The 17,193-nt window shown below is 38.3% G+C and overlaps 1 protein-coding gene across 1 annotated transcript in view; it reads left to right on the top strand.

Moving 5' to 3' along the window:
* The window catches only part of GK (glycerol kinase), an 81,171-nt gene extending 70,007 nt beyond the window's left edge, over positions 1-11,164 (top strand). The window contains exons 18-20 of the mRNA XM_058441302.1: positions 1,984-2,064; positions 5,336-5,422; positions 7,621-11,164. Coding sequence (XP_058297285.1) covers positions 1,984-2,064; positions 5,336-5,422; positions 7,621-7,631 — 179 coding nt within the window. The 3' untranslated portion in view covers positions 7,632-11,164. The remainder of the gene's footprint in view (positions 1-1,983; positions 2,065-5,335; positions 5,423-7,620) is intronic.
* Positions 11,165-17,193: the final 6,029 nt, after the last annotated feature.

Raw genomic sequence — 17,193 nt, forward strand, 5'->3', positions numbered from 1 at the left:
TTTTGAGGTATTGGGAATAAGCTTTCAAATGCATTTTTGTTTGGTTTCCTGGGAGAATATGCCAGTGTTTCTCAATTTTATTCATTCTTTTAACATATAAGAAAATGAATTATAATACTAGTAATTTTATAGTCAGATTATACCATGTACCTTGATTTAGAAATGTATTTCAACATCTGATATTCTGTCATTTTTAACTTTTGCAATACTGGATAAAATATGAAGTTCAAAAAATTTTTCTACTTTTCAAAAACAATCAACTTTATAATATGCAAATAATGTCCAGAGCAGGTATATGGCCTCTAAATGCCAATCTCACTCTTAAAGCAAGGAAGTTCTGTGCCAAGAGAGCCATCTCCATTCTTAGGAGAGCCATCTTTGCTGGTGTTGAAGGCCTTAGCCAGGGGTTCATCAGTCATGCCCTATTGTCCTCCCTCTCACCAGCCCTCACTCCTCCCCATAAGTGAATGGGCACCTAGATATAGATAGTACATTTTGCCAGCAAACAGTTGTTTATAGCCAACCACAGGCCAGAGACTGTACTGATGTGGGAATATAGAGATGAATAAGGCCTTATCTTCTTATCTTGTTTTGCCCTTCAGAAGATTAGAGTATATTGGGAGCAGTAGACAAAATCATAAAAATTCACTGTGGTAGCTGACATCCTGGGGTGTGTGTGAAGAGAGAGGGGGGATAGAAATGGGGCACTGGAAAGCTTTCTGAAGTGAGTGATTCTTGAGTCTTCTCTCCTGGGTGTTGCAGGCCTCAGGTGCTATGGAAAGTCTGGGAGGCTTGAGAGAAATGTAGCCCCACATGGGGTTCAGCACCCTTAGAAGTGTACAGCATCAAGCTCATTTTTGTTTAGACTTTCTATTGTGGATTTCCACCTTTAAAACATCTTGCTTTAAGATGCTGGGGTTGGGGGGCATGGGGCTGTCTCAGAGGAATGCAATTCAAATCTTATGAGAAATCAGTATTTGTTAAATCCTGTGACTGAAATAAAAACGTCTCCTGTGGGGCACGGTGGCTCACACCTGTAATCCCAGCACTTTGGGAGGCCGAGGCGGGCAGATCATAAGGTCAGGAGATCAAGACCATCCTGGCTAACACAGTGAAACCCCATCTCTACTAGAAATACAAAAAATTAGCCGGGCATGGTGGTGGGCGCCTGTAGTCCCAGCTACCGGGGAGGCTGAGGCAGGAGAATGGCGTGAACCTGGGAGGCGGAGCTTGCAGTGAGCCGAGATGGCACCACTGCATTCCAGCCTGGGTGACTCAGTCTCAAAAAAAAAAAGAAATAAAAAAGTCTCCTTCTAGTCTTCCCACATTACAGCATACCCTTTTCCTCAAACCCTTTCCCCCAAAAAAGAAGAGAAAACAGATCAAATGGGATTCCCCTTTCTAATTCATTACCACTTGTTTGTGAGTGGCCCAGTCTGCATAGCAGGCAGTCTGTCTGCCAATCTCCCTTTACCCTGCTGAATTTCCCCTATCCTGTTTTTGTTTGTTTGTTTGTTTGTTTTTGGGACCGCGTCTTGCTCTGTCACCCAGGCTAGAGTGCAGTGGTGTGATCTTGGCTCACTGCAACCTCCGCCTCCCAGGCTCAAATGATCCTCCTGCTTCAGCCTCCCAGGTAGTTGGTACTACAGGTAGGGTTTTACCACATTGCTCAGGCTGGTGTCAAACTCCTGAGGTCAAGCCATCCTCCCTCCTCACCCTCCCAAAATGCTGGGATTACGGGCATGAGCCACCGCACCCAGCCTCCCTGTGTCCTGTTTCACTCCAACTTCCAAGCAAGCATGTCTTCCAGTCACTGGCAGTCATCAGCAACCATGTGCTTTCAAATCCGAGTCCTGCTAAAGCCCTACTGCAGTTTAATGTGTGCAATAATTTGTCAAGAATGTTGAGTGATCATAAGTATGATACTTAGAACATCTCAGCAAACTACCTTTCGTATGTGTTTTTTCTACCTTCTAATTCTAGAAAGTGAAATTCGTTATTCTACATGGAAGAAAGCTGTGATGAAGTCAATGGGTTGGGTTACAACTCAATCTCCAGAAAGTGGTAAAAATGTTTTTGTTTATTATTGCCACATTTTCTTAGTATGTTAAATAGTTATTTAAGTATCTAGGCATTTTCACATAGCCAGGCTGCTCTGAAGAAAAGCATTATCATATGTCCAGAGATTCTAACATTTTGAAAACACTTTTAAGTTCTAAACACAAAATGTAAATTATCAGGTTGATATACATACTTTAACTTTATCCTGCCATATCTTTCCTTATTAGTTTATTCTTGGTACTTCAATTGACAACTTAGTCTTCCAAGAGTAAAATTATTTCTAGTTTCTTCTTAATGAAAAAAAAATCAACTAGAGTCTTCATTTTTTTCCCCTCTCCTCTTACTTTACCTTTTTGGGGGGCTGTCTTTATGACCTGAAGCAACTGAAAGCTGTATTAATTTCAGAATATATTCTGCTACTTCCTAGGCTGATTCCAAGTACATAATGGGAATTCCTTTGGAATCAGAGAAAGAAATATACCAAACATAGTAAATTCAAACTGTTACAAATAGATTGGGAAGTGCTCTTAGCAGAAAAAATAGTGGACTATTCTACCTTTCAGTCACTTAGGAAGGTCAAGAGCTTAAGTAAACCATTTAGATTTAAACAGCCTTAAGATGCATAGTATTATAATTTTTTGCTAAATGCAAGATGTGGAGCATAATGAATGGAACAATGGCAAATAATTTATTGAAGCATATACTTTTTTTTTTTTTTGAGACAGAGTCTCGCTCTGTCACCCAGGCTAGAGTGCAGTGGCATGATCTTGGCCCACTGCAACCTCCGCCTCCTGGGTTTAAATGATTTTCTTGCCTCAGCCTCCCAAGTAGCTGGGATTACAGGCACCCACCACCATGCCCAGCTAATTTTTTTGTATTTTTAGGAGAGACGGGGTTTCACCATGTTGGCCAGGCTGGTCTGGAACTCCTGACCTCAAGTGATCCGCCCGCCTTGGCTTCCCAACGTGCCAGGATTACAGGTGTGAGCCACTGCACCTGGCTTGAGCATATACTTTAATGGGGAAGAGTTGACAAATGAAATAATACCTGCCTTCCAACCCCGAAGTTAATGTATCTGTTTTTTAGGAGAAGCTTCCAGAGCTATCTACTGCCACAGATAACTGTGGTCTGTATTTTCAGTCCTGGATGTTCCTATTTGAACCTTTTGTTTTTCTCCTAAATAAGCTTAATATCTTTTGTTGTGAGACTCAGCTTCCTTTTCCAAGATGGTGGCAAAGTTTTTCTTGCTAAGACTGTAATTTTGAGAGACCCCTTACAACTAAACTTCTCAATCATAAGTACTTTTCTAGCACAGTGCTAGTTGCTGTGTGAGATATAACAGACGTAAGCCTTGACTTCTTTTCTAGTTGCCCTTAATTATTGCTTATAAGAAGTTGAGTTACATGATTTCTTTAACTAGCTGGATGTTTTTAAATGGCACTTTAAATGGCATGTTTAAAATGGCGTTTTGTTTTTTTTTTTGTTTTTTGAGATGGAGTCTCACTCTGCTGCCCAGGCTGGAGTGCAGTGGCGGGATCTGTGCTCACTGCAACCTCTGCCCTCCGAGTTCAAGCGAGTCTCTTGCCTCAGCCTCCTGAGTAGCTGGGATTACAGGTGCCTGCCACCGTGCCTGGCTAATTTTTTGTATTTTTAGTAGAGACGGGGTTTCACCATCTTGGCCAGGCTGGTCTTGAACTCCTGACCTCATGATCCACCCGCCTCGGCCTCCCAAAGTGCTGGGATTACAGACGTGAGCCACTGCGCCCGGCCTTAAAATGGCATTTTAATCCTCCTGTCTCCCTCCCTCCAACCCCATGCCTTACACACAGATACACAGTTCTCACTAGCAGTTGAGGATGTAATTTTAACTGCAAAATTCCCACAAAATCAACTGATCATTTTTCCCTTGTTTGTGTACTTTACTATCAATGAATTTAAAATACTAAGAAAAAGTTGATAAACAAAAAAATGATATGATTGCTCCAATTTCTGCTATCAGCATTAATGATAAAAGTAATTTGATCTTTTGAGAGTTATATTTTAAAGAACTTTGTTTTTATTTCAGTTAGGCTGCAGTGGATTTAAGCCAGTTTGATTTTTTTTTTTTTTTTTTGAGATGGAGTTTCGCTCTTGTTGCCCAAGCTGGAGTGCAATGGCACGATCTCCGCTTACCGCAACCTCCACCTCCTGGGTTCAAGCAACTCTCTTGCCTCAGCCTCCCGAGTAGCTGGGATTGCAGGCATGCGCCACCACGCCCAGCTAATTTTGTATTTTTAGTAGAGATGGGGTTTCTCCGTGTTGGTCAGGCTGGTCTTGAACTCCCAACCTCAGGTGATCCACCCACCTCGGCCTCCCAAAGTGCTGGGATTACAGGCGTGAGCCACCGCGCCTGGCCTGAAAATGTTTTTTGAATAGATTTATGAAAAACACTCTAATAGTTAATATTTTGAGGGTCTCTAAGCTGTATGATAAACTTGGAATAGTAATAAAATGCTAGTTGTATTCCTTTAAGCAATCTAAGCTATATAACTATATAAGTTATATGATAATAGCAATATAGATAGAATCCTATTTTAATAAACTTGAGAGGATATTATAATTGCTACCTGTATCTTAACCTATGGGAAGAATATGAGGCTTGCTTAAGTTTCAAAGCAATTTGCCAATTTTGAAGCAATCATAATTATTTTCTTGTTTGTGACTATATTTGAATGCTTTGTAAACAATTTTTAACATACTTTTCATATGTGTTTAAAATGTATTGTCAGGTGCATTTTGTTACGCACCAAATTCTATTAAAAAAATAAAACTGAACTAATATTTTAGCAAAAATAGGGTTTTAAATTCATCTTAGGATACTAATATAACTCTTCTCTCATAGCCAAAAGAGAACTATAATTTGAACTTGGGTGGAATTAAATAGATCATTTAGTATATTTGGGGGAAGAATCAAGAAAGCTAAAATTAACAGCCTCCCAAAAAGTTATCCATAGGCTCTCTCTGGCTTTGCCAGTGGAAGGCTGATGTTAGTCTATATGTATTATGTTCTTGGCTGTGTGGCATGCTATCTGTATTGTTTGTTAACTGTCATAAGCCTTCAATATTGATTATATTTTTGATTTGAAGTAATAACTCTTTGCTAGCTTTTATGGATATACTATTTTTATAGCTTATTTTGTTTTGCTATCTTGTGATTCTTAACACAAATATTGTAATTATGTGTCTCTCTTTTGGTTTGCTTGACTGGAATTCTCTTCTGCTTGGATGACCACAGGTGACCCTAGTATCTTCTGTAGTCTGCCCTTGGGCTTTTTTATAGTGAGTAGCATGGTAATGTTAATCGGAGCAAGGTACATCTCAGGTTAGTTACTCTTTAAATTAGACAACTCTATTAGTTAGCTTTAATGTTTTCGTGTATAACTTAGCAGAAATTTTTCAGTGTTTTTCATTCTTTCTGTGTCTAGGAAGCTGGAAAATCAATTAAAGGTCTAATTAGTTAGACCAATTAATCTTTGGGGGCAGTTAGAAGTAAGAACTGTGACTCTGCTTAACCTTTTTAAATTTTTAATGTGATGACTTCTTTAAGAGGGACTACATTCTGCTGTCAGCTGCAGCAATAAGCAAAAGTGAAAATACTAATATTTAAATGAAAGGACTTTCATACTGACTGCTGAAAGTTAAAGTATACTTTTGACATTAATTAAATTGCCTTTCTTTTTTTTTTTTTTTTTTTGAGGCGGAGTCTCGCTCTGTCGCCCAGGCTGGAGTGCAGTGGCGCGATCTCGGCTCACTGCAAGCTCCGCCTCCCGGGTTCACGCCATTCTCCTGCCTCAGCCTCTCCGAGTAGCTGGGACTACAGGCGCCTGCCACCACGCCCGGCTACTTTTTTGTATTTTTTAGTAGAGACGGGGTTTCACCGTGGTCTCGATCTCCTGACCTCGTGATCCGCCCGCCTTGGCCTCCCAAAGTGCTGGGATTACAAGCGTGAGCCACCGCGCCCGGCGAATTGCCTTTCAAATGTATATAAATTATTTTTCATACTCCTGAAAATTTGCTAAGCAAGTCTTAGCTTTTCAATTCTGGCAAGAGTTTCAGCCAGAGCATGTCCGCAGAGTTCCTGTAAAACCCTAAAGCCAGGGAAGATTTATAGTCACTTTTATTTTAGTTAAAAGAATATATTTTGTGAACTGAAGTTTTAAAAATGATTCCTTAAATAAAGGGGTTGAAATGAAAACAGAATTATTTTTCCACATTAATTTATACTGAATAATCTTTTTTTAATAAAAGTAAAATGGCTCAGCCTGTTATGAAATATATTGCATAATCTTATTAATTTATAATAGCCATTTTTGGAAGCTGCTCTTGATGATAGCTCAATTTTTCTTAAAATTACTGCTTAAATGGAAATGATGCTTCTTATTCTGTATGTTCCCATGAAAGTGAAACTTTAAAAAAAAACTTCACAATTAGGGAAAGAGTTAAATTCTCTCTCTTAATTAATAAGATAATGACCTGAGCTTAAGATGTAAAATTTAAACTTCAGTGATATGAGAGGGAACATCTGTTTGTCAAGATCTGACAAACATTTATTTAGCTTGTCATTCTCAGTTTAGTGCTATACATAAATGTAGAATGAAAATTATTTACAGAAAATTATTTGCAGAACATTAGATTACCTTTTAATGAGAAAATTTGGGTTACTTGCATGAGAATTTAAAACTAGATTATATTACTTTTTTCCATATTCCAAATATTCAAGCATATTCAGAATAAATTTGTTCAAATTGTCTCCTTCTGTACTAACAATACCTTAATTTGGTATCAGTAACAGAAGAAAAAACTGTGGAATGCTATAGTAAATACTGTGTTTCCAAAAACACAACCACTAGTCCAAATAAAGTTTTTCTTTGAATTACCTTATAAAAGGCCTCTGTATACATAAATCTATATGGAATCTGTTCTTTCTGCTTCTCAGGAATGTTTGGTGGAAGACTAAACATTCCCATGAGAACTGTAATTTAAATCTATAAAGAAACATATACATTGTTTTAGAAAAAGTTCTGTTACTTTTCATTATCCTGAGTATTTTGGGCTGCATAACAATGGTCTGGAAAAGTAAAGAAAAGAAACATTGCAGCTGGAAGTTTTGATTTTTGTTTGTTTGTTTGTTTCCCCCTTGGTATCATGACAGCATGAAAAGGCCTTGTTTCTATGAAAATTGAGACATGTGGCATCTCTCTAAGCTAAAAGATGGGCTACGTGTCTAGATTCTTAGACTTCTAAAATGCATGTGGTCACTATATTTAGGTTCTCTCTTTGGTGACATACACTGCAATTTGAGAGGGCTGGAAATTGTTTGCCTTGGTAAACAATTAGCAACAGTGGCGATATTTGTTAATTTTGGAATTGGCCCTGTTTGTTGCATTTTAATTTTGAGGCATAATTTAGAAATCATATGGACTTTCTAGCTTAGTAAATGATTGAATCATCTTCATTGCTTTAACTCCTGAATTGTATGCATGTATTATTGACATATATGGTTTTTGTTCCCCATTTCAGGTATTCCATAAAACCTACCCACTCATGGATTCCCAAGATGTGAGCTTTTTACATAATGAAAGAACCCAGCAATTCTGTCTCTTAATGCAATGACACTATTCATAGACTTTGATTTTATTTATAAGCCACTTGCTGCATGACCCTCCAAGTAGACCTGTGGCTTAAAATAAAGAAAATGCAGCAAAAAGAATGCTATAGAACTATTTGGTGATTTTTTTTTTAAACATCCACAGTTAAGGTTGGGCCAGCTACCTTTGGGGCTGACCCCCTCCATTGCCATAACATCCTGCTCCATTCCCTCTAAGATGTAGGAAGAATTCGGATCCTCACCATTGGAATCTTCCATCAAATATACTCAAACACTATTGGACCAGGATTTGAGTCTCTGCATGACATATACTTGATTGAAAGGTTATTACTAACCTGTTAAAAATCAGCAGGTCTTTGCTTTTAACAGACACCCTAAAAGTCTTCTTTTCTACATAGTTGAAGACGGCAACATCTTCACTGAATGTTTGAATAGAAACCTCTACTAAATTATTAAAATAGACATTTAGTGTTCTTACAGCTTGGATATTTTTCTGAAAAGTTATTTGCCAAAACTGAAATCCTTCAGATGTTTTCCATGGTCCCACTAATTATAATGACTTTCTGTCTGGATCTTATAGGAAAGGATACTTTCTTTTTTCTTCCATCTTTCCTTTTTGTATTTTTTACTTTGTATGTATAACATACATGCCTATATATTTTATACACTGAGGGTAGCCCATTTATAAATTAATAGCACATTATATTCAGAAGGTTCTAACAGGGCTGGTCTTAAGTGAACCACTGTGTATATAAATATGTTGGAAAACAGCTGTATACATTTTTGGGCAACGGTTATGCATAATATTTACCAGGAGAATTTTTTTCTTAAAGAGCCAACATTTAAAATTTATGTTTTATGTCAATAAAAGAAAATATACTTTTTGTGACTTCAACTATATTTCTTATCCCTTACATTTTTATTTAATTGTCTTAGCTTAAAAAAAGAAGAAACTGTGGAATACTACAGTAAATATCGTTTTCAAACACAAGCAATAATTCAAATAGTTATTTTTCTTTTGAATTAATTTTAGACATGTTTTGGATCCTATTAAGGGGATAAGAGGATGTCAAAAAAGTTAAATACCTAAGTAGAAAAAAATACAGAAATAAAGCCAAGAATCTCTTTCAGTTCAAATGTTATCAATTGTTAATAAGAAATTGCTATCTGGGATGACAGAATTATCTCTGCTTAGTATCTTATTATAACTGAAAAAAGGTTTATCATTACAAATGCCTTCCAATGAAATCAAGAATTTCTCAAAATATTTAATGTCACATATTATAAGAAGTTACCTAATCCAGCTTCTTAACATCAATTTTTTAAAATATCTTAAAATTGTTTTGTAGTAAACAGTGAAGAAAAGATTGCCTCCTAATTATTTTTTTCAATGAGTGCTGAATGGGAAAACATTTATATCTTACTATAAAAGGTTCTGTTTTGTTTGGAATTAATGATAGCTTTATTTACTGTTCTGATTGTGCTGTTTCTAAATTATTGAATCTGCTAGGTTTTATTGATGCAGCCACCACTTGAGTGACATAAATATTATAGAAAGGTACTGTGAAATGATCACTTTGTGGCAGGGGTACTTTTAAACATGAATGTTTCTACAAAAGTAGGTTGAGTTCATTGTAAATAATTGTGAAAGCCACTGTTCAAATAATTTTAAGATTACATTAATTTTTCTATGAATTGCAAGATTTATAAATGTTTGAAATTGTACACGTTGATATTTAATGACAAATTTACTTAAAATAAATTGACCCCTTGTTCTTACTTGCATTTCTCATTTACAGACTAGAACTTAGTTGAAAGTTAAATTAAGAAAGATGTTTCAGAGGCCGGGCACGGTGGCTCACGCCTGTAATCCCAGCACTTTGGGAGGCCGAGGTGGGCGGATCACCTGAGGTCGGGAGTTCGGGACTAGCCTAACCAACATGGAGAAACCCTATCTCTACTAAAAAAAAAAAAAGATGTTTCAGGAAATGTGAAACTTGGCTGTTAGCACTTGATAGGGCACACTCTGAAGAGTTAACCAACAGCCAAAGAAGTAATTTCTGTAATGATGAACACCTTGATCATTCTATTAGAAGAAACTACACTGTCCCATCTCAGCATTTGCATAAAATATGTTGGTAAGGTCAGCAGCCATTACCAACAGGGCCTTGCATGGCTAACCTTGACCACCATTGTTCTCTCAACCTGATAGGCAACACCTCAATCCTTTGTTCTCCAAGTGATCAGTAAAATAAGTAATGCATCTCTGCTTCTGTAATGATATCTTAGAATTTTTAGTATGCTTCTTTTGAAGTGCCCAAAGCCCAATTCTTTGGGATATCTTTTGAGTATCTGGTATCATGTGGGAGTGAAGAATGAAAGTTTTTGGAGAAACCAACAAATGAAAGCTGTGATAGCACAGAAGCTAATGGCGTTGACAGTGGAGTAGGTAGTATTTACTCTGTAGTGTTTACAACATAGATAGAAGTACAAAAATTTTTTTAACTATAACTCTTTAATAGCTCGTTTTATCTAGTAATATTTAAATAATGAAGTTTCCTTGATCCTTTGCTTTTGCAACCTAACAACTTTAATAATAAGTTCACACAATAAACAATTAGTAGAAAACTGAGTGAATTTGTAAGCCAATCTGATTTCTACTTTGTGTATGCTTTATAGGTACATATCTTAATTCTGGCCTTATAATTAAATATAACCTGTGCCAAGTATCGTAGACAAAAAAACTCTCACAGGTATTTCCTGAGATTTCCCTGTCATCAAATTTAATGAAAATGACCCATTAAATTAAATTTGAGGACCATAAAGGTAAATATTCTGAGAAGAAGTTAGGTTAAAAACAAGTTTCTCAACTAGGCCAATATCTTTACTTGACGGTTTTCATTCTATTTCAAATAACTAGTTCTACCTGACAGCATAACAGTTAAGAGGATGACAATATTTTATTTTAAAAAGCAGCTTCAGGCCTCTTTCAACTTTCCTGTTTAGTATTAAAATTAAGTAGTTTATTTTATTCCTTATTATTGAACTTGATAATATCTATCTCATAGGTTTCTTATTATTGTATGACTAGTTTACAAGTGGATTTCATCAATATGAAATCATTTAAGTAATCACCAAAATATCCATCAAAGAGAAACTTGTAAAATAAATTCTGGTATAGCCATAAAAAGAAAATGTGTAGCTTTAGAAAAGAATGAGGACACTGTCTAGAAAGATATGGTATTTGGGATAAGTGAAAAAGCAAGGTGCAGAGTAGCATGTAAGTGTGCTACCCTTCTATTAGAGAGAGAGAGAGACAGAGAGAAACTAGAATGTTTGCCTATGCTGGAAGGACAGAAAAGCTGTTAATAGTGCTTATCCACTGGGACAGAAAGGGTTGATAATTAGGCATTTGGGAGAAAGGGGTGGGAAAAAATTTCACTATACATATGTGTGTGTGTGTGTGTGTGTATGTATATGTGTGTGTGTGTGTATGTGTGTGTGTGTGTATATATATATATTTTTTTTTTTTAATTTTTTTTTTTTTTTTGAAACAGTCCCATTCTTGCCCAGGCTGGAGTGCAGTGGCGTGATCTGGGCTCACTGCAACCTCCACCTCCCAGGTTCAAGCAATTCTCCCACCTCAGCCTCCTGAGTAGCTGAAACTACAGGTGTACGCCACCACGCCCAGCTAATTTTTGTATTTTTAGTAGAGACGGGGGTCTCACCATGTTGGCCAGGTGGGTCTTGAACTCCTGACCTTGTGATCTGCCTCCCGCCCCCTCCCCCCTTGGCCTTCCAAAGTGCTGGAATGACAGGCGTGAGCTGCCGTGCCCGGTCTGTCCACTTTATTTCTTTGATAAAACTGTTTGCTTGGAAATGAGAATATTACTCCTCTTATAAAAATGGGAAAAAGAAAGGTTAGAAAGAAGAGAAGAAAGTCACCCAGAGTCCTAAAATGATCCCTGTGCTTATTTTGATTTTTCCCCAGACATTAAGGGAATATTTCGTAGAACTTGAGTGTTCATAAACTATATAAAAATTTCAACATGCAAAAGTCAGTGCTGTCATGTATGTAGACACAGGTGAACTAAAAGTATAAAACAGGCATAGAGATGGTAAATACCAAGTTTAGTGGTGGTTACCTCTGAAAGAGGAGAATGGGGTCAGGGGAAGGGACTTTGCTGAAACCTGGAAAGTTGTGTTTCTAAAAAAATTAAGAGTTAAAACAAATATAGCAATACCTTCAGATTTGGCACTGCTTAGCGGTGGGTACACATGTCTTTATTATATCCTCTACATTTCTGTATGCTCCATATATTTCATAATAAAAATATAAGGTGTGTTGCTCCTGATTGTGTGCATCTAAGTTCATCAGTCACTGTCTGTCTATCAGTGTAGTTTTGTTAGTACTGACAGCCTTCCCAATTAAAAGGATTGAAATTTTATTGATCTTCTGGCAGAATTATTTCAAGCACCTCCTACGAAGCATCAATATAGAGAAGAAATAATGTGTATTAGAAATTACATCCTGGCCGGGCGCAGTGGCTCATGCCTGTAATCCCAGCATTTTGGGAGGCTAAGGTGGGCGGATCACTTGAGATCAGGAGTTTGAAACCAGCCTGGCCAACATGGTGAAACCTCATCTCTACTAAAAATACAAAAATTAGCTGGGCATGGTGGCACACGCCTGTAATCTTAGCTACTTGGGAGGCTGAGGCCGGAGAATCGCTTGAAACTGGAAGGCGGAGGCTGCAGTGAGCCAAGATGGCGCCCCTGCACTCCAGCCTGGGTGACAGGGTGAGATTCCATCTCTAACAACAAGAAAACACACAAACAAACAAACAAAAAAAAGAAATTACATCCTTACTTAACCATTCACTTGTTATGAACAGAATTTAGAAGACTCAAAAAAGAAATGCCCATTTGTTTTCTATATAGTACCTTCCATGAATTTTAATAGATAACTGCATAGCTGTAAGACCACCATATTTGTAATTATGTGTTAAGGCTAGAAAGTTTCTAGACAGAAAAGTCTTCACTCTACATTTAAGTATAATGTCCAAGGGAAAATAATTGTGATTATCGTATTAGATTTCAAGTTATGTACGAGACTTGTTTTATTGTATTCTGGGTTCTAATTCATTACAGTCCAAAGAAAGTACTAAATAATAAAATGGAATGACATTTGTTTCCTTTATAATATGTGTTTAAAAGACCACAAAAACGTGGTTAAAACGGTAGGGTGATAATCAAAGTGATTCAAACCTGCTATTGAAGGGAAAACTTGACTCTAAAATGGAACAATTCTCTAATTTCACCTATGCTGGGTTTTTCCCCCAGTATGGTTTGATATTTTAATTCTCCTTGCCCACACTCAGGGAGACGTTACTGCTAGTTAGTTGCATTATCTAATCGATTTTAAAGGAAGAGACATAACTAGTGACTAAAACTAAGTTATTAGGATTCTTCCATGACTTTTCAATGTTATCTATGTCTCCATCCCACAGGTTCAGTTAATTCTTTAATTCTATATGTTAAATAAATGTGTATCCTGCAAGGATATACACTCACCCCCAACACACACACACACACACACACACACACACAGAGTCCATTTTTTTTCTTTTTTGAGACAGAGTCTCACTCTGTCGCCCAGGCTGGAGTGCAGTGTCACGATCTCAGTTCACTGCACTCCACCTCCCGGGTTCAAATGATTCTCCTGCCTTGCCTCTGGAGTAGCTGGGACTACAGGTGCACGCAGCCATGCCTGGTATTTTTGTATTTTTAGTAGAGACGGGGTTTCACTATGTGGGCCAGGCTTGTCTCGAACTCCTGACCTCGTGATCCGTCCGCCTCAGCCTCCCAAAGTACTGGGATTACAGGTATGAGCTACTGTGCCCGGCCAGAGTACATATTTTTGTTCAGGATAATCAGAAATTAGTATAAGAGAGATTCTTAATGTTTTCTATTAAGCAGGTTCATTTAGAATAAACAAAACCAGAGCTATTATCTTCTATGGATTAAGACTGGAATAATAAAAATTATTGGAAGGAGATTTTTTGTCAGGTCTCCCATGTATACAGGTGTTCATCAGAGACACCATGTTCCCCTTCTCTCCCTCTCAGAGAGAGACACCCATGGATGGCAGGCGTGGGCAGGGTCGTGCCTGTCATACACAGGGCTTTGGATATGCTGAAGCCTGCAGCTGTTTATTATTGACTCCTAATTAGCTCCAACAACTGTGTTTGGCTAATTGAATTGCACTCCCTGCTAGCCACCTGAGCCTTCCCAAAAGAAGATTGCCCTTCAAAACTAAGGAAAGAAAATATTCACACCATTATCCAGCCCCAGATTCTTGGCTTGAGCCAAGCACCTATGTAGCTCAAGCCAAGGATTTCTGTGCCCAACTCGAAGAACTGGTGAAGCTACAAGTGTTAACATAGGTTTCTTACATTTAAATCATAGTGGACAGGACTTCAATGGTTGTGTTTATTATTATTAAGTTGTATTTTAGACACCATAATGCCAATATTAAGTGATTTTAATGTGGACAGATGCTGAACCATTTCTACTGAAATGTCTCAGGTATCCAATCAACTTTTATTAAGGAATTGTACCATACAAGATTCCCCTATTTTTCAACCAGAGAATCAGAAGCTTAGGGAAAAAAAAAATTTCCCTTATTTTCCAACTCCATCACTTGTAGTCTAAACTATTTTAAGTTTTATTTATTTTCTTGAGATGGGGTGTTGCTCTGTTGCCCAGCCTAGAGTGTAGTGGCACAATCACGGTTCACTGCAGTCTCGACCTCCCAGACTCAAGCCATCCTCCAGGATTAGCCTGCTGAGTAGCTGGGACCACAGGCATGTGCCACCACACCCAGCTAATTTTTTAAAAAATTTTTGTGGAGATGGGGGCTCACTATATTGCCAAGGCTCGCCTTGAACTCCTGGGCTCAAGAGATCATCCCACCTTGGCCTCCCAAAATGCTGGGACTACAGGTGTGAGCCACCACACTCAGCCCAAACTCTTATCAGCTTGCTAAAGGCCATGTAAATAGAATAGGCTCTAGTGACCCAGTTACCTTTTGAAAAGCTGGTCTCTTGTAAGAAACAAATTCGGCCGCTAGGTGGCGCTACTTTCCACAGTCGGGCTTAGACATTCTTCCTATCAGCAGAAGTTGCTACTGCACTGGCTTTTGGTAATCATAGTAAAGTGAAAGCATTGTAGTGACCGTGGGAGATGTACAGAATGCTTTCATGCTAAGATCGTAAAAACCAGAGGCTTAACTGAATCCAACAATCTGTTTACGCTCTTGCATCTTTGATTTTCCTTAGACAACAATGAAAGTACAACTGTGAATAATAATTAAAAACCAGACAAGAAAATAATCTCTTTATGTACTTTATATACCTCACGCTCAGTCATTGGCTAGGGGCCACCCTGAGAAAAGCATAATCTCTGTTCAAAAACTGACATGGGCCTTGCAGGCGCTAATGGCTGGAGGCATATACAGGTAATAAAACTGTTAAAAAATGCAAAGGAGGCTGGGCATGGTGGCTCAGGCCTGTAATCCCAGCACTTTGGGAGGCCAAGTTGGGTGGATCACTTGAGGTCAGGAGTTTGAGACCAGCCTGGGCAACACGGTGAAACCCTGTATCTACAAAAAAACACAAAAATTAGCCTGGTGTGGTGGCACACACCTGTAGTCTCAGTTACTTGGGAGGCTGAGGTAGGAGAGTTGCTTGAACCCAGGAGGCAGAGGTTGCAGTGAGCCAAGATCACACCACTGCACTCCAACCTGAGCAACAGAGTGAGACCCCATCTCAAAAAAAAAAAAAAAAAGCAAAAGACAGAGAGTCAACCCCAAGTGTCAGACTCCAAAGCCAAACCTCTTAACCACTCCCCCAAGTTTCTTAGCATCATTGGCCCTCTTCTGAACATGATCAACTATTGTTCTGCCATATGCATTTCTGGGGGCCAAAAGTTGGGGGATGCATATGTTCAAAAATGTTACCAAGAAATGGTAGTGGGACAGTACATGGTCAGGTGCAATTCAGCCATCTACCTTGACATCCTGGTAGGATAGCTTAGATTACACATTCTAGTCTATGACACACACAGACTTTCCAGGAACGTGGGCCACTTCCACTCAATAAAGTTGCCATGACCGATATTTCCAGGTATATTTACTTCCAAGCCTTTATTTTCTACCTCAGTAGCTTCTGCCATTAATATTTATTATTAATCCATAAAGCCTACATGATTGTACCAAAGTAGGTGACCCTAAATTATCAAATTTCTATCCTATCAACCACAGAAGATTTATTTGTTCCAGGAGTAATTCATTTTGTAATCACTGATTCTCTGTGGGGGGGCGGGGATTCCAGAGCTGCTTTTCATGGCCATTGCTTCGCAGCTCACTGGAGAAATAGACTGAGCAGTCTTTGAAAGTGCTGGATGTTTGATAAATGTCTACAACTTTTATTTAAAGATAAGGATGGAAGGTGATCCTTCCTCTGTGAATAATAATTAAAAACCAGACAAGAAAATAATCTCTTTATATAGTTGGGGTAAAGGGGGCACAGTGAGTGATATATTTGATAGCTCATTTTCATGAACAAACTTTTTACCCACCTGTCCTGGCAATATACACATGTAGAAATAATAGATAAATTAAAAGGTTTGTATATGTTTTATAAACAAAATAAAGGAGAAGGCATCTCAGATAAATTTAACCATCATTTAGGGAAAAAATTGGAAATAAAAGGTCAAATAAATCATCTTCTGCGCCTTAAAACTTTTTAAAACCACATTTTAAATGTGAGGTGGAGGAGGGAGAGGAGGGGGAACAGGGGAAGATAGGAGAAAGAGGAGAGAGGGAGAAAGAAGCAAATTAAAAAACAAATGGCTAGGCATGGTGGATGCTAGCACTTTGGGAAGCCAAGGCAAGAGGATTGCTTGAGCCCAGGAGTTCAAAACCAGCCTAGGTAATATAGTGAGACCTCATCTCTACAAAAAAATTAGAAAATTAGCTGGGTGTGGTGGTGTACACCTGTGGTCCCAGCTACTTGGGAGGCTGAGGCTGGAGGATCACTTGAGCCCAGAAGGTTGAGGCTTCAGTGAGACGTGATCACGCCATTGCACTCCAGCCTGGGCAACAGAGTGAGACCCCATCTCAAAAAAAGAAAAAGAAAACAAGCAAACCAACCAACCCAGGAACTCAATGTGGCCAGTAGATTGAAAAGACAAGTCATTGTTGAAAAAACCCTTATTAGCTCACTGTCAAAGTCAATATGATAAATTATTGTGCAAAAATACTCCATCCCTCTCCTCTCCTCTACTTCTGTGGAAGGACTCTATTTCACCACATCTTAACTTCGAACTTGGCTACATTTTGGGCCAGTGGAATGTTAACAGATGTGCCACAAGCAGAGACTTCAAAAGTGCCTGTGCAGTTGAGTGTGTCTTCTTGTGCCCCC

This window comes from Hylobates moloch, unplaced genomic scaffold, assembly GCF_009828535.3.
Source record: "Hylobates moloch isolate HMO894 unplaced genomic scaffold, HMol_V3 SCAFFOLD_7, whole genome shotgun sequence".
Lineage (NCBI taxonomy): Eukaryota > Metazoa > Chordata > Mammalia > Primates > Hylobatidae > Hylobates > Hylobates moloch.